At 33.9% G+C, this 22,819-nt stretch overlaps 2 protein-coding genes across 2 annotated transcripts; one reads left to right on the top strand and one right to left on the bottom strand.

Annotated features, from left to right (window-relative positions):
• The first annotated feature begins 419 nt into the window (after positions 1–419).
• On the top strand, positions 420–13,205 carry LOC126712451 (biotin carboxylase 1, chloroplastic-like). The gene is made up of 17 exons (XM_050411778.1): positions 420–677; positions 768–839; positions 1,110–1,444; positions 2,393–2,534; positions 4,350–4,448; positions 4,564–4,620; positions 5,270–5,341; positions 6,812–6,901; positions 7,793–7,852; positions 8,180–8,365; positions 8,500–8,592; positions 8,776–8,857; positions 9,661–9,767; positions 10,529–10,604; positions 11,067–11,113; positions 11,278–11,340; positions 12,747–13,205. Exons 1-17 carry the CDS (start codon positions 435–437, stop codon positions 12,801–12,803), a joined length of 1,881 nt encoding a protein of 626 aa, XP_050267735.1. The 5' UTR covers positions 420–434; the 3' UTR covers positions 12,804–13,205.
• Positions 13,206–13,538: 333 nt separating this feature from the next.
• On the bottom strand, positions 13,539–19,409 carry LOC126712452 (probable cinnamyl alcohol dehydrogenase 6). The gene is made up of 6 exons (XM_050411779.1): positions 19,237–19,409; positions 18,971–19,084; positions 18,636–18,863; positions 16,499–16,790; positions 14,175–14,328; positions 13,539–14,075 (listed from the first exon to the last, which is right to left on the bottom strand). The coding sequence occupies exons 1-6, from the start codon at positions 19,329–19,331 to the stop codon at positions 13,885–13,887; spliced, it is 1,074 nt and encodes a 357-aa protein (XP_050267736.1). The 5' UTR covers positions 19,332–19,409; the 3' UTR covers positions 13,539–13,884.
• Positions 19,410–22,819: the final 3,410 nt, after the last annotated feature.

Below are 22,819 nucleotides of genomic sequence, written 5' to 3'. Positions count from 1 at the left end.
GTCCATTTGTCTCACTTTAGTCCTATCGGTCTTCTTCTGTCCACTTTGGTTATATTCAGTCCACTCGGTCCTATTTGTTCCACTTTGGTTCTATTCGGTCATATTCGATTCATTCCATCCACTTCAGTCCTATTTGGGCGTACTTGGTCCAGTTTGGTCTTATTTGGTCCACTTTGGTTACATTCGGTCCATCTCACTGTGGTCTTATTCGATCCTATTCAATCTACTTCAATTTACTTTGGTCCTATTCAGTTCACTTCGGTTCATTTTGGTCCTATTCAGTTCCCTTTGACCTTATTCAGTTACTTTTGGTCCATATCGGTCCATTCAGTGTGCACTTACATAATGGGAAAAGACAAGTTTGAATTAAGAGTACCTCTTGTTTCTGTGTATATATATAATTAGTGCAAGCATGTCATTGCATCGGCCACTAGATGATATCAACGGCTGAGATTAAAAAGATTTCTCAATCCTTTCCCAACCACTTTGGCGGAGCTTGCAACCTGCCATTTGGCCCATTTCCCTCGTTTTTATCGTACACTCACCTTCAAAAACCTCCTCAACTCTCACACTTCTTTCTCCAACTCTCTCTCTCTCTCTCTCTCCAGCTCACATTCTCTCCGAAATCTCCCTTGATTTTGGATCAGAACACGTCCATTGTTGTTCCCATTCCAGAGGTAATTTTCACACTTAACGCTTGAATAAAATTGATGCTAAAATTGATGTTAATTTTGTGTTTATTTCAAAATGGGCTTGTTTTGTTTTAGGCATTTTCTCCTTTTGCTCTGGAAACAATGGATGCCACACTGCCTTTTTGCAAATCTGTCACCTCAACTCCTGTAAGACTCTCTATAATACATTTTATATTCGAAAGCAGTTTTTTGTTCCAAGTGTTGGGTTCTGATCAAATTAGTGAATCTTTAAATGGGTCGCAATTGGATCTTCAATTGGTATAACTCATTTTGTTTGAATGATATTCCTGGTTCTACGTGTTGGGTTTTGCTTAAATAAGTGAATCTTGAATTGGGTCACAAATGGATCTTTAATTGTTATTATCGTTGTGATTATTATATTCAATTTTCTTTTGGGTTTTGTGAATGCAATGGAAGGGTTTATTTGTGGGGACGAGTAGAGGAATCAGAGCTGCTTCCCAATGTAGCTTTATGGTGGGAAATAGTAGAGTGAACTTTCCAAGGCAAAGAGCTGAGGGTGCACAAGTTGGAAGTTACAAAGCTAAGAAGCGTGGAGGAGCTCTCCATGCTACATGTCGTGCTGAGAAAATTCTCATTGCGAATAGAGGAGAGATTGCCGTTCGGGTCATTAGAACTGCTCATGAGATGGGGATACCTTGTGTGGCTGTTTACTCAACCATTGACAAGGATGCACTCCATGTGAAATTGGCTGATGAATCGGTTTGCATTGGTGAAGCACCAAGCAATCAGTCGTAAGTGCTCTATGACATGATTGCTTTTCTTGTTCTTCTTTCTTAATCATTTGCTGCCATTATAGATATTTATCATTCAATTTAGGGGTGTGCATGGGTCGGGTTGGAGGGTTTTTTCAACCCGACCCAACCCACATGGTTGGGTTGGGTTAGGTTGGTGGGTTGTACATATTTTATGCCTTGTGAAAAATTGGAATTTCATCAATTATTTAAACATTTTTTTTCAATAAGACTACAATTCATATAATATGTTTAAGTTATATTCCAAATTTATCAAACTAATTCAGGTTGGTGGGTTTGATGCACACCCCTATTTATCATTATGCATGTCATCAACTCCTTGTAACTTTTTTATTTCATTTGTTAAGGGAATGGGAAATCTTATTGGGAGAAATGATGAAGCTTAGTGAAAAAGTGATAAGAATAAAAAAAGTTTTCTTTTGAAAAAAAAGTTTTAGATTTCAAGCTGGTATGGAGTGTTGGATTTAAAGGATAAAACATAAAGTTTGTTATTTAATTATTTATTTTTAATAAGTAAATTTGGCCCTAATGGGGAAGAGGAGATTTGAACTAGTGGCCTCTATTTCATGGGGCGTAGTCTGCAAGACTGCAACTGATTGTGCTACCATAGATTATGATGGAAAATAATGACATTGAATGAAAATTGAGATGTTTCTTTTTTTTAGGAATCTCTCTCTCTCTCTCTCTCTACTTACACACACATATATATTTCATTTATTTTTTTATGAGCATACACACACACACACACACACACACACACATCATCATCATCAATATTAGCTGACACCAAAAATTTGGGGCTAAGGCTTGGTTTTTGTTGTATATTTCATCAATATCTGTCCAAATTTTTGTTTGTTTTTTTCTCCTCTTTAGTTCTTGGTATGGTTGATAGTGGTGTAACATGCATGCTGATTGGCCTTTTTACAGGTATTTATTAATTCAAAATGTTCTATCCGCTGCTATCAGCCGTAAGTGTACAATGCTGCATCCTGGATATGGCTTCCTTGCTGAGAATGCAGTATTTGTTGAAATGTGCAGAGAACATCGAATCAACTTTATCGGGCCTAATGTAAGTAGTGCAAATGTTTCCTCATAGAAAGGATATGAAGTTCATCCACTAAATCCCAATAACCTATCTTTTAATGGGTCAGAATATTTTAATTAATTTGGCATTTCTTGTCAAAATTTCACATAAACTGAACAGGAGACTTAAGGCACCTGTCTTTCTAAGAACAAAACCAGACAGGGACATATCCATAGCTGGGGCGCATAAGAGGGTTTGTGGGGTTTATGTAATAAATCCAAAGTGTGTCTTTCCATGGATCCATGGCATTTCAATAATACATTTAATTGACAATAAATTTGAACTTCCAACAGAATTTAATATTTTACTGTAAAACCACACTGGTTCAGTACGTATGCAGATTGATACAAGGTGATGCAGATTGCAATCAGCTTATAGGAACAACTTTAAATCAGAATTTTTTTAGTGTATATTAATATTGAGCTCAGGGAAAAGGATACCATGTGCCCTGTTAAACCTGTGCACCTAAAGTTGATTGATATTCTGTTTGAGTGGTCTTCATCAAACCCCATTAGGAAACATGAATTGCTTTTGGCTTATTGATCTAGAAATTGAGGCTTTGTCCCTGATGTTCTACACCGATGCTTCTATCTAGATTTTTAAGCAAAATTCTTCCTGTATGTAATGTACGACAAAAACAAAACAGATTTGGCAACAAAATTGTAGAACAAAACATTAAAAAAAAAAGACATAAATCTAGGAGCCAGCCCCTAGGCTTGCTTGGAGTTAGCACCAAGCAAGAGAGAATAAACCTAGGCATCAGAGTCTAGGTGCATCTAGGGTTGGCTGGAGTGAACACTAGACCATTTGAAAAATTCCAACAGAAATTTCATTAATCAATCAAATTGTAAGCTGTCTTCATAGTAAAACAATATTCTGTATATAGACTACCATGACTTAACCATAATTCTAATTATAATCGACTTGGAAAATCCCATTGATTGAATTACAAAAAGACCTTTTACTCTAGGAAATTAAATAAGATAATAATTAACCTAATTAACTAATAAGTCCTAAAATATAATCCAAGTGACCGATAAAAATACAATTGACTTCCGAAATTAGAAAAAAAATTTCTTCCTACTTATGATGTTAGGGCTTAGAAAGATGGAGTAGAAGGTTTAGGGTATGTGATAATAATATATATTTTTTTTGTAAGTAATAATAGTCAATTAAAAGTGCGAAAATGGGTGCAACCCTAGTACATGGGGAGAATACATAGGGTATGTAATAATTAGGGTGCGGAAGGATAGGATTGAAAGGAAAATAGAGGATGAAGTTGATAAAATATGGCTGGATTTTCTGTACACAGCAGATAAGTGGTTCTTTTAGAGGCTGATTTGATGGGATAATGGATGCTAAATCTTCAAAGATAACTTGGGGGTTTTAGGGATTAAAAAAGGCAAGGCATAGGGGTATGGTTTGGGATTGTTTGGATGGGAAGAAAGGGTATGTTCAAGGTGCTGTTCTCCACTTGTGATCATTGCCTGTGAACATTAAGTCGGTAAGTCTGCAAAGAGAGGGAGAGAGAGCACTGGGCAGCCTTACATCAATACTCAAATACGCACCAACTTTAGAGATTGGTGTATCTGTTTTTCTTCCCCAGTTATAACTTATAAGGGTTTTCTCTTATAAAAGACCCAAAATTTAATTTGTTTTATGTATGATTTTTACTGTTGAAACAGATGGATAAAGTTCTGGTTTATACGTAGATATTATAGGGGGAGTCCATGGTTGAAGCCATTTCTTGAATTCCAAAAGTTTGGGCAAGAAATTTAAATTCTTGGTTACATTTTGCAGCCTGACAGTATCCGTGTTATGGGTGACAAGTCAACTGCTAGAGAAACAATGAAGAAAGCAGGTGTTCCAACTGTACCAGGAAGTGATGGATTGTTGCAGGTATCATGTGTGACTCATGGTGCTATACTATTTTACATCTTGGGAAAAAGTTGTGATATCAGTTTTTATATCTTTTGGCCAATTTTTTTTTTTTTTAAATTAATTGTTATCACAGAGTACGGAAGAAGCAATCAAGCTTGCCAATGAGATTGGATATCCTGTTATGATCAAGGTAAATAATCTTTCTTAGTATTTTTTTTATAGTAGTTATAAAACACTGCCTAGTAGTTATAACACTCTGCCTTATGTGGCTGCTGGAATTGCAATGCACACCTATTTCTACCTTTTACTGATTAACTTAAGAGTATTAGAAATTTTGACCTGGTCCTGACTAGAAAACATCTGCTCTAATTTTCTGTGGCTTGATGAGTAACCAAAATGAGAATTACATGTTATTTTTTGCCATTTATTTCTATACTAATTTGGTTATAAATAATGATATTACATGACCAAATACATGTAAAGCTACTCATGAGATAGAAATTTTAAGTTGTTTTTCTTATCAAGAGAATAATAATGTCACAAAACACTTCAATGTGTGATCACCTCCTTGGAAAATATTGAAGTTTACTGTGGAAGGATGATTGTGGAAGACCTTACTCCTATGAGTTAGAGGCTTCAGAGACTAAAGTTTGATAGTGTGTTTCAGTGCTTTCATAGTGTTAACTGTTAAGTTTCTTTTTCTTCGCATTTAAAACTATTATTTTAGATTGAAGGTTACAAGCTCATAGTCAGTTCATTCTTTCTGGGTATCTTACTAAAATCTTATCTTTATTTCTTATTGAATTTTCTGTGAACTGATAAACATTTATACTTTCAAGGCAACAGCTGGTGGTGGTGGCCGTGGCATGCGTCTAGCTAAAGAACCTGAGGAATTTGTGAAGTTGCTACAGGTATTGCCCCAAATGCACGTATTTCCTGTAATGTTAAAAGGGGGATGACTGCTATGTTAAAAAGTGTTTGATGTTTGAACTTCTGTAAAATTTTAGTCACGTCTTCCTGATCTATCTCTTGCAAATAATACTAATAATGTTATGTTAGCACCTCCTCCCTACATAAGAATGGTGTGGAGGGTGAAAGCATGGGCTCTGAATCCTCTTGGTGCTTGTATGATTTTAAAAATTAGAAAAAAAAAAAAAAAATTGTAGTAGATTATGAAATTATATTTTTGTATTGGCGTAATAGATTCCTATAGCTCTTCCTCTTTTGACTGATGGAATATAAAATAAACAATTTTTTCTGACATCTCTGGTATTTGCTAGTTACTACTATTTTGTTTGGTACTTTTACTTATCAAATTTGTTTTTTTTTTTTTTTTTTTTTTTTTTTTTTTTTTTTTTTTTTGGGTACTTATAATAAAAAGATACTTGTCCACAATGCAACATGTTTGAAAAGCTTAACCTAAATTGGAAAAGAAACACAATAGGTAACAGTTCAATTTTATAAAAGCTTATAGACAGTAGTAACAAGGAGAATACAATGTAAATAAATAAAAAAGAAAAAAAGAGAGACACGTAGCACTAGCTTGATGCAAAGTTTAAAGCTGAGATCTCAATTGTATTATTACTTAGACTTGACATTCATGACAAATAAATCTCAAATTACTGACATTAAATCTGATTAACAAATTGGAACCATCAATAGAAATTAGAACGACAGTAAAAAGAATACAGTGTCTGTTTTGCTAACTTGTGATAATACAGTGAACATAAGCTATTATGTTAACCTGGAGTGTGTACTACCTAAAGACCCAAACGTTACCATGGACATATTTAAAGAATCAAGAAGGATATTAACTGGCTTGACACCCACAGACTATATTTGAGTGTGAGACTAGTCCATATATATGGGTTAGGTTTAAGTTCCACCTTGCATAACTTTTGTTAATGTTCCACTGCTCAATACTTCACATATATAAATTTAAATTCCTAAATTGCATTTTAGCATCTTGTACATTCAGAAGTACCGTAAATCTTTGGTTAATGTCTTGATTCTGTCTCTCCATAACTATCCTGTTGCCGCTGCCGCTGCTGAGGCTGTTGCATCACTTGAAATTGGTCATATTTCTGTATAATGAATATGCCATTCTTCTTCTAACATTTTCACTTACATGCGTTAGTTAATGACATTTTCTTTTGATTAAATTTAATCAATCTATTTCATGAGTTATGATTTACACATTTTCCATGATGATTGTCTGCTTTCTCTTAGATGCTTGATTTTTATATCATATTTGGTTTGAATTGTGTACTGAAAACTAAATAGCACAATTTAATCTTAACAAATATTAACAAATATTTGCTACAAAGAATTTTATAGTTCCTTTGAAATTTGTATTAAATGGGGTCTGATTTGATTTGCAGCAAGCCAAGAGTGAGGCAGCAGCTGCATTTGGAAATGATGGAGTTTATTTGGAGAAGTACATTCAAAATCCAAGGCACATTGAGTTCCAGGTAACTGCTGGGTGCTGGGTGTTTTGATGTCTTTTCAAATCTATGATCTCCTGAAGTTCTCAAGGAATTTCATTTAACTATGTCATAGCAAGTAACTCAAGAAAGGCCATCCTGAGGAAAATAAGTTTATACTTAATGGAAGACCCAATTAGTGGAGTGTTCTTTTATTGAAAAAATTATACTTGGCATTTCTGTTCTTTAAGCTCAGTTGGAGAAAACTAATTGATTCATGGACCAGTAGGAGCATTCTGAGTGCTCTAGATATGCCCACTAGGCTCTATGTGAACTTTAGTCTGTGCTACTTTAGAGTCAGTTATAATCATAAATTCAAATAGTAAAATGTTCCAAATTCCTAACATTTTATTGCAGATGATTCACATTTGTGTAAGCAGTACATAACAGTTATCCATTCAATAAAGATAGATGCACATATAAATAGTTTCAAGGACTAGGAGTCACAGTGAGAAATTTCATTTTATATTTAAATGAGTATAAAGATAAGTCTGATTAGCCCTTTTCATGCCAGTCTTATGTGTACAACTATGAGAGTTCAAATAAATTCTGGGTTGTTGATTCAGGACCAATTTTTCAATACCATAAAGGTGTTTGAAATCTGAGTCAACATGGATAGGTTATTCTGGGTCTGAGAAATTTTTTTTGGGTGAAGTGCAGAAATCATGTACCTAACTCTCACTACTATTGCTGCCACTTCCCCACTCCCCAAAAAAAATAAGAAAAAGAAAACTCTCACTACTATTGATGCATATATTGAGTTGTTTGCTAAACATCATTACATATTGTCTTGTTGACATATGGTTTAGTAAAATAATATTGGCCTACCTACTATATGCAACTTTTGCTTCATCCCTGGCATGCTATATGGTTCTACAGGTTCTTGCAGATAAATTTGGTAATGTCGTCCACTTTGGAGAGCGTGATTGCAGCATCCAGGTACCAGAAGCCCCCTCATTTCTTTTATTTTTAGGACAGTTTGTCAAAATGGTTTTGGAGTGTTCTCTGAATTCAGCTATGAAAATGGATTTTGTTTCATAATTAAAAATGAAGAACCAAGTAAAAGATCTATAGGCAAATGGAAATTTTAGATAGAGGACTTATGTCCAACTCTTATCCACATATTGGCTTTTGTTTTCTTATGGTTGTACAACAAATTTCTTAGGCTGTTTTGAAAGGATTTTTGTTAATAAAGTCTCTTTCAACCACTTTTGAAATGCAAGTAAAACAAAGTAATAAGCTCTCTTGACTGTGGCTTTTGTACAGAGACGGAATCAAAAGCTGCTGGAAGAAGCACCCTCTCCTGCATTGACCCCAGAGTTGCGGAAAGCCATGGGTGATGCAGCGGTTGCAGCAGCAGCATCTATAGGATACATTGGTGTTGGAACGGTTGAGTTCCTTTTGGATGAAAGAGGTTCCTTCTACTTTATGGAAATGAACACTCGTATCCAGGTAGAAATATTTCTCGAAAATGTGGATTTACATAAGTGTCTAAAAGCTTACCTGTTTTAGGTTGCACTAATTGCAAGTTATGCTGTATAATTTTTTCCCCTTTTTTGGATTTTTTTTTTGGTGGTGGGATTCAGGTTGAGCATCCTGTGACAGAAATGATCTCCTCTGTGGACTTGATTGAGGAACAAATTCGTGTAGCTATGGGAGAAAAACTCCGGTACAAACAGGTAATGAAAAAGGGGTACCTTAATTATAGGTCTCTTTATTTTTATTTTTTCTAAGTGATACCTTAGCCTTAAACATAAAATACTTAAACACCCCTGCTTCCCCCCCCCCCCCCCCCCCCAAAAAAAAAGGTTCTAATCATAAAATACTGTGTATTTAATTTATGACTTGGATTTCTTCTACAGGAAGATATTGTGCTCAGAGGACACTCAATTGAATGCCGTATCAATGCAGAAGATGCCTTTAAAGGATTCCGACCTGGACCAGGTATGTTCAGATAATGTGCCTGTGAACTATTTCTTGCATGCATGTGAAAATTAGATGATGCACCAAACCATTCTGATACTGTCTTCTCAAGTTTGTTAGATTACCTAACTAGCCTCATTTGCATACAGCTGGACCTTTCAGTTACTGCACTAAATTTTCCTTTATTTTTCTGTATTATAACATAGTTAACCCCTTATCAGTAGGAGGTTTATAGTTCAGCGCATACTGAGTCAGAATATTAAATGAAGACAGTTAGCATCATGGTTTTCAATCACCTTTTTGGATAAGTTATTTATATAATACACACACACACACACATACACAAGGTTGGGCCTTGGTGTGATGGCAAGTGCCTTCCACCAAAACCGATAGGTTGCAGGTTTGAGTCCAGGAATATGCCCCTCCAAAAAACATTGGGGGTAAGAATGCCTACCAATCACTTCTCCTAGAAAGTAGGAGCTTTGTGCACTGGGTATGACCTCTTAATTAATTAAAAAATATATGCAGAAAAGGGACACAAATCTCATACATGGAAGTATACAAGGGAAACCCTCAAAAGGAACAACTAACATATAAAATTTTAAAAAATCAATAACCTCTTACAATTTAGACAAACAACTTGTAGCTTCCATCCAATCATTTGGAGCAAGAGGATGGGTAAATTCACACCCTTCAAAATTCTGCACTTTCCTTTCTCCAAGTACACCACACAATAGATGACTACCCTCCGGATTTCAATATCTTCTAATATATAATTGTTATCAATCTTTTCTAAGTGCTCCCAATCTTTGTTTGGGCAACAGGGAGAATAACAGCATATTTGCCATCTGGGGGTCCATTTGTTAGAATGGATAGCCATGTTTATCCTGACTATGTGGTTCCTCCGAGCTATGATTCCCTTCTTGGAAAGGTATGCCACACTTCTCCTTTTGTTAGAATATGTTTGTCCTATGAAATGTGTTGTAAATATGAACAGTTGATGCCACCAAGCATTAACATGCATGTGGCTGATTTGTAGGGATGTATGAGATGCTGTTGTGTCTGTGTATTCTATGTCTGAAAATTATTTGTGTATCGGTATTCAATATGGCTCAAATCATGCAGAAGTTAATAAAACAGTTGCAAATGAGGGCCTTCTTCTCCCTGGCTAACCCTCAAATTTCTATAGAGTTTTAGTTCATTGATGGTGGGGTACCCAGGCTTATGGAGTGTGGATACTTGGTGAAGTTTACAAAACTTGTTTGGCAAATCCTTTCTTCTCTAGGCCGGGAACTGGCTTGTGAACAGAGAAGTTTCCTAAATTATGCAAGTAACATTTTAATTATTAATTTAAACTTCTTAATAAGTTTCATTTGGACTTGCTAATGAATAATGGAACTACATAAGTAATAAGAAAAAAGATTGTTGAATAAAGGAATAAAAAGCACACATTATGGCTTCAGGTCTGAGAGTTTCAGTCTTTATCATGTATATAGTTCAAAATAAAGAATGTTAGTATTCATTAATATTTTCCTGTCACCTGAGCATTGGTGTAGGTGATGGACAGCTTATGCTTATGTTGAACATGATATTATAAGCATTCAATATTCTTGGGGCTGCTCATCTAAATTGGAAGTTTTTGCTACAAATTGTTGTTCTAATTAGTTTGGCAACTTTGGCACTATATTGCAGCTTATTGTATGGGCTCCAACTAGAGAAAAGGCAATTGAGCGCATGAAAAGAGCTCTTGATGACACTATTATTACAGGTAATTGTACTAGTTCTGGATTAAGATTCTCTCTCTCTCTCCTACCCTTTTTTTTTTCACTTTACACTGCAATTTCTGAGTGTAGTGCATGCTAAGTATTCAGTTTATTGAGTGTGGGAGGGTGGTACGGACCCAGAATATTATCCTTTAACAGTTTGTGTTGCCAATTTTGAGCTTTTATAAGGACTAAGTCTTCAAATTTTCTTTTACTAGTTAATGGGTTAGGTACTTTTTGTAGAGGGTTTTCCCCTGGCTTTTGCCTTTATTTGGTATGATCTAATTTGATCGCACTTTAGTTGAGATCTTGTAGTTGAGAGGTGTCCATACTCTCTATTGCATTTTCATTCATAGACCCTTTGATTGTAATTGTTCTGTGCTTGAAATCTATAGGATTTCTTGATTAATCCTCTCTTGGGATTCTTAATTAATTTAATTATTTTAATTCTGAACGCTGTTCCACAGGGGTTCCAACGACCATTGAATACCATAAACTTATACTTGAAGTGGAGGTAGGCAACCCGAATATGGATCTTTTCTTTTAACATCTTTATTTAAGTTGTCTTTGTTTGTTTCTCTGTATGTTTATGTTACTATTCTCTCTCAGTGATATGAACTCGAAGAAATTCAATTTTTTTTTTAAATCTAATTTGCAAGTTTTTCTGGTTTATCATAGGATTTCAAAAATGGCAAAGTTGATACTGCTTTTATCCCGAAGCACGAGCAGGAATTAGCAGCGGTAAGAAGCTGATTGACCCTGAATATACATGTATACATATAGATGTACATATACATATACATCTACTTTCCATCCATATATATATATATATATATATATTCACTCATGCATACACACTATCACTTTTATCTGGACCGTTTGGTATGTTATACATGTAGTGCAGTAAACAATAACATTCTCCCCTCCCCCCCTCCCCCTCCCATCCTTCTTCCCCCTTATCTCTCCTAGACTTAATGGCTTGCATTTGGCTCAGGCCACATTTACTACTTTAGGTTTAAAAAAATCTCATTAAATCAACTCCTGTTTGATTCTTTGCTTTCAAATGTTTCACAACAAGTGTATGCTGTTAAAACGAATTCCTAGGCTGCCCTTGATTTATGTACTTTGTTCAAATTCAAACTCCAAATTATTACAAATAAAATTTCATAAGAAAAATGTGAGAAAATGCATTTTGCCATGAATTTCAGTTTTTAATTGATTTCATGCACCAATGCATGTGTCTCGTGTGTGCTTAATTTTTTTAAAATATATATATATATATATATATATATTTATAATTCCATTATGTAATACTCTCTGTTCAAAATAAGTAATTGTCTGGATGTGAAAGAGTTGTGAAAGTTTCGTTTGTTATAACTATGGAGAAAATATGGGGTATGAAGTTAAATATATTTTTTCAATTTGACTGTTTTACGCCTTATCGTTTTATTTTATTCCAATTTGTTCTTTAACCATTTGTTAAAATACTTTTTTGTCCTTAATTTATGTTTTTGGGAAGATCAATTTCAACAAAATAAGGGTAGTTTTGGAAACAGTGAAAAGCGAACACCAAAGAGTCATATTCCAATTAGATATACAGATATCAGAATATTGACCATCCCTCCAATAAACTGATGCCACCAGAAGAAATTAGCCATGATTTAGATGAAGACACAAATACAATTACTGTTGGATTACTGAATTAGTAAGCACACATGCTGTTATAAATATATAACTAAAACCTACTAGGGACAAGCTGGAGATATTACGCAGCCCAAGTGGTTCTCAAGGTCTCATAAGATCCATGGGTCCTGGATTAAAAACTCCTAGCCAACATCTTGAGGCTGCCCCCAGGGAATCCTCCCTATAATTTACCTAATACGTGGGACAGGGGTACACAACTGGCTATTAGTCAAGTGCTCAAAGAAGGCTGGACACCCGCATTAGAGGAAAAGAGAGAGAGAGATTAAGCAGCCCCTAAAACTTTGTGAGGGATAAGAAATCAACACTGCATATAGATGGGTCATTTCCGTGTTGCTACATTTGATAGATATTCTCCTTCAGCTAGGTTGTGTGTGTGTTTGTGTGTTGGGTTAGTTTTTTGTGAAATAATTTATATACTTGGACATTGGTTTGTGTGCCTGCAGCCCCAGAACCTGGTGCCAACAACTTCAGGCAAAGAACTAGCTGGCACAGCTGCTTAGATGGATTGTTTGCTCTGGTATTTCAGTCTTTTCTCAGTTCCAGTTCTAACAAATCAAAATGGTTGCTTGCTATTGGTATTGGTGGAAGGAGGAAATACCGAGTGTTGTCATGATGATGCAAAAGCCTAATGCTAGATGTTGAATTTTTTCCATTGAGCATCCTGAGTGCAAAGGTCCTTGTTTTTTGGGATCTAATGCACCTTTTCTGACAGGAAAAGCATGTAAACTTGGTGTGCTTCTTGCCAGCTTTGGCTATAACTAGGCTTGTATCCTCCAATGTTTAGCTTCATACCAAATTTAATTATTAACGTTTTGTTTTTGAGAATGAAAGGAAATTATAAAGGTAGCAACACTTTATAGAGCCGCATTAGTGTTCAATAATATGAGCAAATATTCAATACACCTCGACTTGTCTTTTTGGCACATGATATGAGGCTATGAGTTCAAACCTCCACATGAGCAGTCTCTCTTCTGAGTCCTTTTGTTTATTTATTTATTTTATATCAGACTCATCTTGGTTGAGTCTGATATATATGTCTTTCTTATGTTACTAATTATGATTACAGATGCCAAGAATCTTATAGCACAATTATACTGTCTAGTTTTCTCTATAAGAAAAATCATAGTTTGAATATTCTTTTCCCCACTTATAATTATAATAATTGAATTATCAAAAACTATGATTTCAAGATAACACCCCTATCAAACACAAAATAAAAGAAATATTTTTGACAATTGAATAATGATGATGATATATTTCATATAAAGAAAATAAAATAAACAGAGGATGGTTCAAATCCATCTCAATCTTCCGTGAAGAAAACTCAAGAGAGAAGATAGAAGATGCCCACGGGCCTATCTTAGATACAACTTGCAGCCCAATGGACCAAATTATGTTCTAAAAAATTAACATCTCTAAGAACCCAAAAAAAGTCAGATAAAGAACTGGGAGCAGTCTTCAACTCAGGAAGACATACTGATCCAATGCATAAATCAGATGATAATAGAAGCACAAACCCACAAAAATAAACAAACAAGAACACAAGGAAATAGAGAAGATGCAAGACTCCTACGCATCTAATTAAAGAGCTGCAATGTCTATGACAAAACGATACCGAACATCATTCCTAACAAGGCGATCCATGGCCTCGTTAATATTGTCCGGTTTGATAACCTCGATGTCACAAGTAATGTTATGCTTGCCACAAATGTCCATCATCTCTTGTGTCTCTCTCATTCCTCCTATCATACTGCCCTTCACAACTCGCTTTCCTGTAAAAATTTACATATGGGGGGGGTCTTGCTTATTTTGGAGCAATATGAATATTGTATAGGAGTATTTATTTATCAATGCAGAACTTCAAATGTTACCAAATATCAAAGGAAAAGAAGGCAATTCAATTGGCTTCTCTGGTGCACCAACAAACACCAAAGTCCCATTCACTTTGAGCAATTCCAAGATGGGACCGAGGGAGTGGTTAGCTGATACTGTATACAAAATGAAGTCTAGGCTCCTCCTGGCTTTCTGTCACCACACAATTACAAAAAAGTTCATCAATATCGACGAAAAGAGTCATTGGTCTGGTTTGGCCTTACTTTTCCACATGATTTGCTAGATTATGAAATATTTTTTTTTTAATCAAACTACTTAAAGGGACAATTTATTAGGTTCTAACTAGTTCAGCTTATAATAAAAATCTCTTATCCTTTGCTTAAGGAATCTTCATTTGAATTCGCCTACACCAGACAAAACAAAAAATGGCACAATACTGTGACATTGTGATTCATCCCTAACTATCGTTTTGAACATATTGTGTTTTATTGCGTTGATTTTTTTTTTTTTTTTTGGTATTGTTTGCAACAGCCAAAAGGTCATTTCGTATTGGTCAGAGCAGAGTGATGCATTTTGCTACTCTATTTTTGTCGAACTCCACAAATTCATGACGTCCAGTGAGCGAGTCGTTTTGTAATTTGTGAAACTATACAAGTTTTAATTTATAACCCTAATACCTAATATATGATTTAAAATATAATATTTTTCAAAAAAACATTATTGACCATATCCCATTGAAATAAGACACCAACACAAATAGGAATCTTAGATCAAACATAATGGAGTAAGTAATGCTATCAATACAATAATTTTTTCACAACAGTTTAAGATGACAAATATTTATTAGTTCTTATTTTGATTCGCTATTATCTATCATTAAAATTTTAGAATATTATTCCCTTCTCTTGTTTGGGACTTTTAATAGAGGGAATGAAAAATTTATTCCATTATTTGGAAGTTTAGTGGGAGGAAATGTAATGGGTAGAAGGGAACACTCATTCCTCTCTATTCCCTTAAAACCTCAAATTGTCATTCTCCTCAAAATTCGGAGGAATGGGAGGGAATGAAATTAGATTTAATGAATTTTTTATTAAAACTCCCAAAATACCCCTTTATTTTAAAATAAAGGTCTAATAGTAATATTGTCATAAAATGATTCCATTTCATTCCCTCTATGTTAATCTCAAACAAAATTACTTACATTCCATTCATTTCTATTCCTTTATTTTAAAACATCTAATTAAGATTACTTAATTCCATTTTTTTCCATTCATTTCCCTTGCTTAAATACATCCATTCGTTTCCATTCTCTTATGATCATTCTATTCCATTCTATTCCCTTATGAACTCCTAAACGAAACCTAAAGAGAAATGTTAACAAATGTTCCAAGAGCGTTGGTTTTGGAAATATTTTTATAAGAAATGTGTAGATGTACTTAAAAATGAGAAACTAAAAATAAAAATCATACTTTTAAATTAAAAAAAAAGAAAAAAAAAAGCACATATTACATATACAAGATAAAACATAGGACGCTGTGGTGGGGGTATACCCTCACTCCTAATTCATTCATTCCAAACTCAAAATGTGTATTTGTACTTAAAAATGAGAAACTAAAAATAAAACCAAACTTTTTTTTTTTAAACTCAAAAATAAAAAGCTAACTAAACGAGCACATATACAAGATAAAACATAGGATGCTGCTGTGGGGGTATGCCCTCACTCCTAATTCATTCATTCCAAACTCCAAAACCTTGAAAATGTTTATCTCTATCACAAATGGTTCAATTTTATAATGTAAATTAAATATTATAAATTTAAAAATAAATTTTAGTATCACGTCATTTTTAAAAAATTAAATTTTCAATTATGTTAGATTTCTATTGATTTAATATTTTGGGCCTTCTTGAAGAAGGAAAAAAAAAAGAAAGTAAAACTTATATTTTTTTTCTCTCTTAAAAAAATCAGCTATCATTCTACAATTTTGAAAATAATTGTACAATTTTGAGATCTTTTATTTGTTTAATATTGGTGCTTTAGAAAAAAATTGGGACTAATTAATAGAGGCCTAAGGCTATAGCCTATAGGCCTTGAGCCAGCATGGGCATGGCACACGCAAAACTAGGAGAAAGTCTTTGTTTTTGTTTTGTCTTGTTTTGTTTCTTTTGGGTCTGAGAGAAAAAGAGAGAGAGCATAGTAAGTACAAGTTCATTGTCCGGTGCCGATCAGAAGGAATGCGATTCTCAGAAAAAAAAAAAATATATATATATATATATATATATACTTTTATGGACGCAATAATTCACAGCCAGTCATGCATGCACATTGCACAACTAAGAGATAGAGATAGAGATGAGCACCCACCTGCATTTGCTGATCGTCGGTGCTGACTATGAAATCATCGGAGCCCAAACGAGCTTTGGCTTCATTTTGTTTGGATGGAGAGGTACTGATAACAGTAACATGATGACCAAATGCCTTGGCAAATTTGACAGCCACATGTCCAAGTCCTCCCAAACCCACTATCCCCACCTTCTTCCCCATTGCTCCACCGACCAAGTTATTGTCTTTCATGGGGCAGAACACTGTTATTCCCGCACATAGTAGCGGTGCTGCGGCGTCCATTGCCAGATTTTCTGGTATGTGCACCACGTATCTTCATAGCAATGATTCCCATAGTTAAATGCATGTCATTGCCAACTAGAAATAAATAAAAATAAAAGACCTTTTAGGTAAAAATAAAAGTGATAGGACGAATGTATTGAAGGACACGTCCTATTATTCTAATATAATGCGCAATGGATTGGAGAGTTGGAGACTGTTGTTGTCTATTGCCCTACAAAAAGAAATATTTAAAATTTTTGCTGACCCCAACTAATTTTCCTCCTTTAGTACCATCATTGTCAATCAAAATTAATTTAACCTTAAGATATCCTTGAAGTTACAATTTATCTTACAATTCGAATCTTTCCACGAGTTTTTGTTCTCTGTTTTGTTGAGAAACTCTTTCCTCGAGTATTTAGTTAATCTTTTAGATTTACCTTGACAAGTAGCAGCATGCGCGTACATACGTACATATATATATATATATATATATATAAATCGGACTTCAGAATTTATAAAATAATAATAATAATATTAATATGACGCCTATAGGATTAATTCAAGTGTTCCGTGATAGAAAATACTAAAAACTAGGTGAAGTAAAATACGTGGAATTTTTAAATTTTAAATTAAAGTATAGTAAAGATTGGGCTTGTCCAAGACAACTCGGTAACTTGACCCACTCGAAATTCCGACCGACCCGATTCGGAAACCGCCCGATCCGACTCCGATGATGGGTCGGAGACGGTTTTTGAGATACCCAACCCGATTCTGACGAGTCAATTGGCAGGTTCTTGCATTTAAACACAATTTCAACCGACCCGACCGATTCTACCACCAAAAAGGCTGCCGATCTCCACCACCTATACATTTTCTTAGTCGATTCTTGTTAGATCTAGCGAGATCTCGTTTAGATCCGGCATGATCTCGTCAAGATATGGTAAGATCTCATTGAGATCTTACCATAAAAGTCCATTTTTGAGCCAAATTTGCCGGATTTCGGCCAGATCTCCCCACTTTTGACCAGATTTGGCGAGTTTTGGCCAAATCCGACCTCAACCAAGACTCGACCACCTTTCGACGAAGAACCGTCCAATTCGACCCGATTCTTTGACCGATCGACGGCGGGTCTGAAAATTTTTAACTCGACTTGGTCGGGTCAATCGCGGGTTGGGCACAAACCCGACCCGAATCAACCCATGGTCACCCCTAGTAAATATAGAGTTCAAACTCAAAACACTTAACTCTGGTACTATAATAAAATATCATTGGTTTTTAAATTTTCATATAATAGATGGTATAAACTTGAAAGTAGATGATAATATTCATTTGAAATGAATCATTCCCGAGTGATTCTATTGTTTTTATAAATAAAAAATTGATTATATATGTACGTAAATAGAGGTTCCAAATCTAATTCAATAAACGTGATTGAAAATAAAATTTTCACTTTTAATCTTAGCTTTTGGATTAATTTTTTTTTTTTTTTTTTTTTACCTTTCAACCTATACCTCCAAATTAAAAGTTACAACTCCATTGTAAGATGCAATTATTACAATCCCAAAATTAATGCACATGATATTCGCATTAATTGGGTTCCACATCTTATCTTTGATGTTAAAGATTAAGACTTGAATGTGGAGGTGGAAGATGTAGATGTAGATGGGCTGGTCCCTCCAACATTTTTTGTCCCAATAAATTATTAATTTCTTCAGTTTTTCTTTTCTTTTTTTGGTTAAGATAGGCCCTAGAATTTAAACAAAAAGTAGAAAGTAGAGGAAAGGAAAGGATGACTGAAGAGCAATTCAGAAGTGGAAGAACCACGTTGATTTTATTTATTCTTTAAACAGTAAAATGTGATTTTGGGATATTTGGGGTTAGATTAGACCACACTAACCTGTGATCTGCAACCAACATTTTTGAGTAGCCACCATAAGTGATAGTACCATCCCAGAAGATGCCATTGTAAGTGAACTGAACTTGGTCACAGTAATTCTCCTGAGAGTTGTTGCAAAACTCACAATCCAAACACGATGCTGCCAAGCACCCTACCCCTACTTTATCTCCTACTTTGAACCCCTTTACATTGCTTCCCACCTTCGTTATCAGCCCAGTAATCTCATGCCTAGCATACATAAATAATTGTCAAAAAAATAAAAATAAAAGTCTACACTTTTGGGCAAACAAACAATTATTAATGTGACAGAAATGGAAGGTAGAGATGTTACATACCCGGGTACAATAGGATACATGGTGATGCCCCAGTCATTCCTGACTTGGTGGAGATCAGTGTGGCAAATCCCACAGTACAAGATTTCTATGGTAACATCGTTTACGCCGTTTTCTCTGTATGGCAAAAAAGGTTAACCTCATGTTTTATGCGTATCTTAAACCTTATGAACATTGAGAAGACTGAGAATATATGGAAATTTGTGGTTAATTAATGGACGAAAATGAATGAATTCTCTTTTTTTCTTTTGGAGATCACTTTGTTATACCTTCGTTTGAAGATGTAAGGGGTGATCTTGCCCGAGGTGTCATGAGCTGCCCAACCGGACACAGTTTGTGTGTGGTTTGGAGTAGTTTGAGCCATTAGAGAGAGAGAGAGAGAGAGAGAGAGAGATTGTTTAACTTGACTTGAGGTGATGACCGACTCTCTCCTGGCTCTCCTGTATTTAAAAGCCTCATTGCGATGGGAGGATTGGTTTGAACATTAATTAATATGGAGCATGGTCTTTTCAAATGTTTTAGTACAAGTGGGGATGCCAACTCACATGGAGAATCATTTGGCAAAAGGAAAAAAAAAGGGGGAGAATTAAAAAAATAGGAACTCGTGGAAGAAAGTTTTTTTTTTTTTTTTTTTGGAGAAACGGTTTGTTTATTTGTTTGTTTAAATAACTACTATGTATATTTTATAACAAGTGGGGAATGGGAATACGAACTCATGGCATAATCAAGAAGTATTGATAATATATCTTTCTCTTTCCGTTTATTATAAGAATCTAAAAAAAAAAAACATGTATATTGTTAGGAAAATAATTTATCTATATTTCAAATGGTTCAATTCATTGCAGACACCAAACACCCCCCACAAAATAAAAAATCTTAATTGGAAAATCACTTATATTCATTTTTATTTTAAGTAAAAACAAGAGAATCTCTCATTGAATGATTATCTATATTATTTCATCCCACATATTCCAAGTAATTATATGAAAGAATCTCTCTTCACTAGACCAACATCTTGAATTACCTCTTTCTCAAAAAAAAAAAAAACATCTTGAATTACCTTAATTATTTTGTTGGTATAGTTCATTGGGTCCAATACTATTTCTATTATAGACTCAATACTTCACATACAAATATATTATATAAAAGAATCTTTCCTATTACGCACATTCTTTCTTTTCTTTTCTTCTTTCTTCGTCGTCATTATCATTGTCGTTATCATATGTAAGCTAAATATTAAAAAATAATAATAATAATAATAATTGTGGAGACTTTTTGCCTTAGCTCGGCCAATAACTTGCTTGTAACCGATTTTGGCTTGAATCCCACATCGACCCCCCCACTTTCTGCCTTATAAGCTGTGAAGCTAAGGGAGTAGTGTACCACCAAGCCTCTGATCAGAGGCTTGGTGGTACACTACTCCCTTAGCTTCACAGCTTATAAGGCAGAAAGTGGGGGGGTCGATGTGAGATTCAAGCCAAAATCGGTTACAAGCAAGCTATTGACCGAGCTAAGGCAAAAAGTCTCCACAATTATAAAAGAAAAATAATTACATATAAATAGTAATATAAATTATAAAATAAGTTAATAATTTTAATAAAAAATTTGCTTTCAAGTTCTAACTGTTTAGAGTTTAGACTTTATCAGTATTTATCTATTTTTATATTTGAAAATTCTCTTTGTGCTTTGTGTTAATTTCTTAATATGAGATATGGAATGAGTTTGGTGATTCCTATTTGAGTAAAGTTTAATTTATGCTCTAGCTAACTTAAACAATAATAAACAAAATATATAGTTCCTCAATACAAATTTTTTCCTAGTGATAGTCTAATTTAAAAAATCAACACACTCACAAATTAAATATAATAACCACCCAAAATAAAAATATACACAAAAGAGTTCAAAATATGAGAATATAAAAAAATTTAAAAAACTTACATAAACCAATAACTTAAATAAACTTCTTTTAGCATAATATTCTACGCCCAAATTCAAAAGCACAAAACAATAAATAAGATGAATTTATTAGATTAAAACATAAGCGTCAGTTGCATCTTAGGAGAAAAAAGTGAAAAAAGATAAAATAAAACAGCATGGGGTGCATTGTGTGGGATATAATTATAGGATGACTCTGTTGGTTAAGAGAGATTAATTCAAAAAGCCATATATGGCTTTATATGTATATATATATATATATATATATATATATATATATATTAATAGACTATTAGTTGAAGTAGAATTTAAATTTCTAAAACTTAGATGATAAAGGTTTATCTAAATTAAATTATTGTTAAATCTTATCCCTTAGTCAAGAGTCTCATAGTTTATATCCTAATAAAATATTAATTTAATAAGATACAACTTGAGGGAAAAATAAAAAATAAAAATGTGAGTTGTGTTGGATTTAAGTTTAGAAAATTTTGATGATAGACTTTTAGTTTTATTTAAATTAAACAATTGGTAAATGTTATCCCTTAATTTGAGGAAATATATCATAAAAAATAATATAAAATTAATTTACTAATTAATTATTCTTAAAATGCTGAGAATAGACTTTTAATTGGAGTAGAAGTCAAAAAGTTTTTTTTTTTTTTTTTTTTTTTGAGAAAGAAAACATAGCTTGTTTTCTGGGATTGAAGTTTAGAATTTTTTATGATTGACTTTTAGTTTTGATAGAATTTAAATTTGTTGAATTTTAAATGTATAAAATTAATTTACTAATTAGTTGTTCTTAAAATATTGATAATAAACTTTTAGTTGGAGGAAAAGTCAAAACGTGGATTTTTTTAAGAAAGAAAATGTGGGTTGTTGTTTGAGGTTTAAGTTTAGAATTTTTTATAATAGACTTTTAGTTTGAATATAATTTAAATTTGTTAAAATTTAAATGATAAAGTTTTATCTAAATTAAACAGTTGTTAAATTATTGATGATGGACTTTTAGTTAGAGTAAAAGTCAAAACATTGGTTTTTTTTTTTTTTTTGTAAAGAAAACGTGGGTTGTTATATGTGCTTTTGGGGTTTAAGTTTATAATTTTTTTGCTAAAATGCAAAACTAACACTCTAAATTTCATTTTTTGTCATTTTAACTCTCTAAGTTTCAGTTTTGTCATTTTAGTCCCCTAAGTTTCAAATTTTATCAATTTAGTCCTCCGTTACCTTTCTGTTAAGTTTGCCATTTACTAAATCAAAACGACGCCATTTTGGATGAATTTTTTTTAATATTTTAATTTAATTTTACTTAAAAAGTTAATTTTTTTTAAAAAAAAAAAAAAAAACTAAGGATGTGTTAATGGCAATTCAACAACAACCTCCTTAATCTCCTGAATCTGTGCATCCAAACCAACAATATCTGCATACGATTCCATGGGAGCTTTCTCAACTTTCATCACATAGGATCAACCTCATCTTGCAACAACCCCAGAACATAAAACACCTTGTTATGCATTAATATTGCACAACCAGGCTCCAGCTGATCCTTATCCACAAAAGACAAAATCCCCACATATTATTCCGACCCCATCGACTATGAAACAATCATGTGATTCTCATCTATGAGTTCTTCCAGATTTCCAACACTCATAGGTGAGCCTTTGAGATCATTGACTTTAGATTTGTCTTCCTCGACTTTTTCCTCTTGGGGTTTGTGTCTTTCTTGGTTGCTTACTAACTCTTCCTTCCTTAACAGATATTCTTTGACACGCTCAAGCTTTAGGAGTCAGAGATGGCACTTTGTGTGTGGAGTTAACGCCTGACAGTCGAGAATCGGCATCTAGGCCTTTCTATTTTCTTTGTTTGCGACCCACTCAAGCTTGTGGTGCCGCCGGCTCGAATTTCTTCTCCTTCTTGTTG

The sequence above is a fragment of the Quercus robur genome, chromosome 2 (assembly GCF_932294415.1).
Source record: "Quercus robur chromosome 2, dhQueRobu3.1, whole genome shotgun sequence".
Lineage (NCBI taxonomy): Eukaryota > Viridiplantae > Streptophyta > Magnoliopsida > Fagales > Fagaceae > Quercus > Quercus robur.
Note: the sequence above shows the minus strand (reverse complement) of the source record. Positions and strands in the feature narration are given on the sequence as shown.

Excerpts from the sequence above, each read along its gene's own strand:
- LOC126712451 (XM_050411778.1), top strand. The coding sequence starts at position 435 with ATGATATCAACGGCTGAGATTAAAAAGATTTCTCAATCCTTTCCCAAC. Across the intron at positions 6,902-7,792 it reads CAAGGCACATTGAGTTCCAG|GTTCTTGCAGATAAATTTGG; the intron begins GTAACTGCTGGG and ends ATGGTTCTACAG. Across the intron at positions 9,768-10,528 it reads ATGATTCCCTTCTTGGAAAG|CTTATTGTATGGGCTCCAAC; the intron begins GTATGCCACACT and ends ACTATATTGCAG.
- LOC126712452 (XM_050411779.1), bottom strand. The coding sequence starts at position 19,331 with ATGGCTCAAACTACTCCAAACCACACACAAACTGTGTCCGGTTGGGCA. Across the intron at positions 19,085-19,236 it reads CCTTACATCTTCAAACGAAG|AGAAAACGGCGTAAACGATG; the intron begins GTATAACAAAGT and ends TTTGCCATACAG. Across the intron at positions 18,864-18,970 it reads ATGTATCCTATTGTACCCGG|GCATGAGATTACTGGGCTGA; the intron begins GTATGTAACATC and ends TATGTATGCTAG.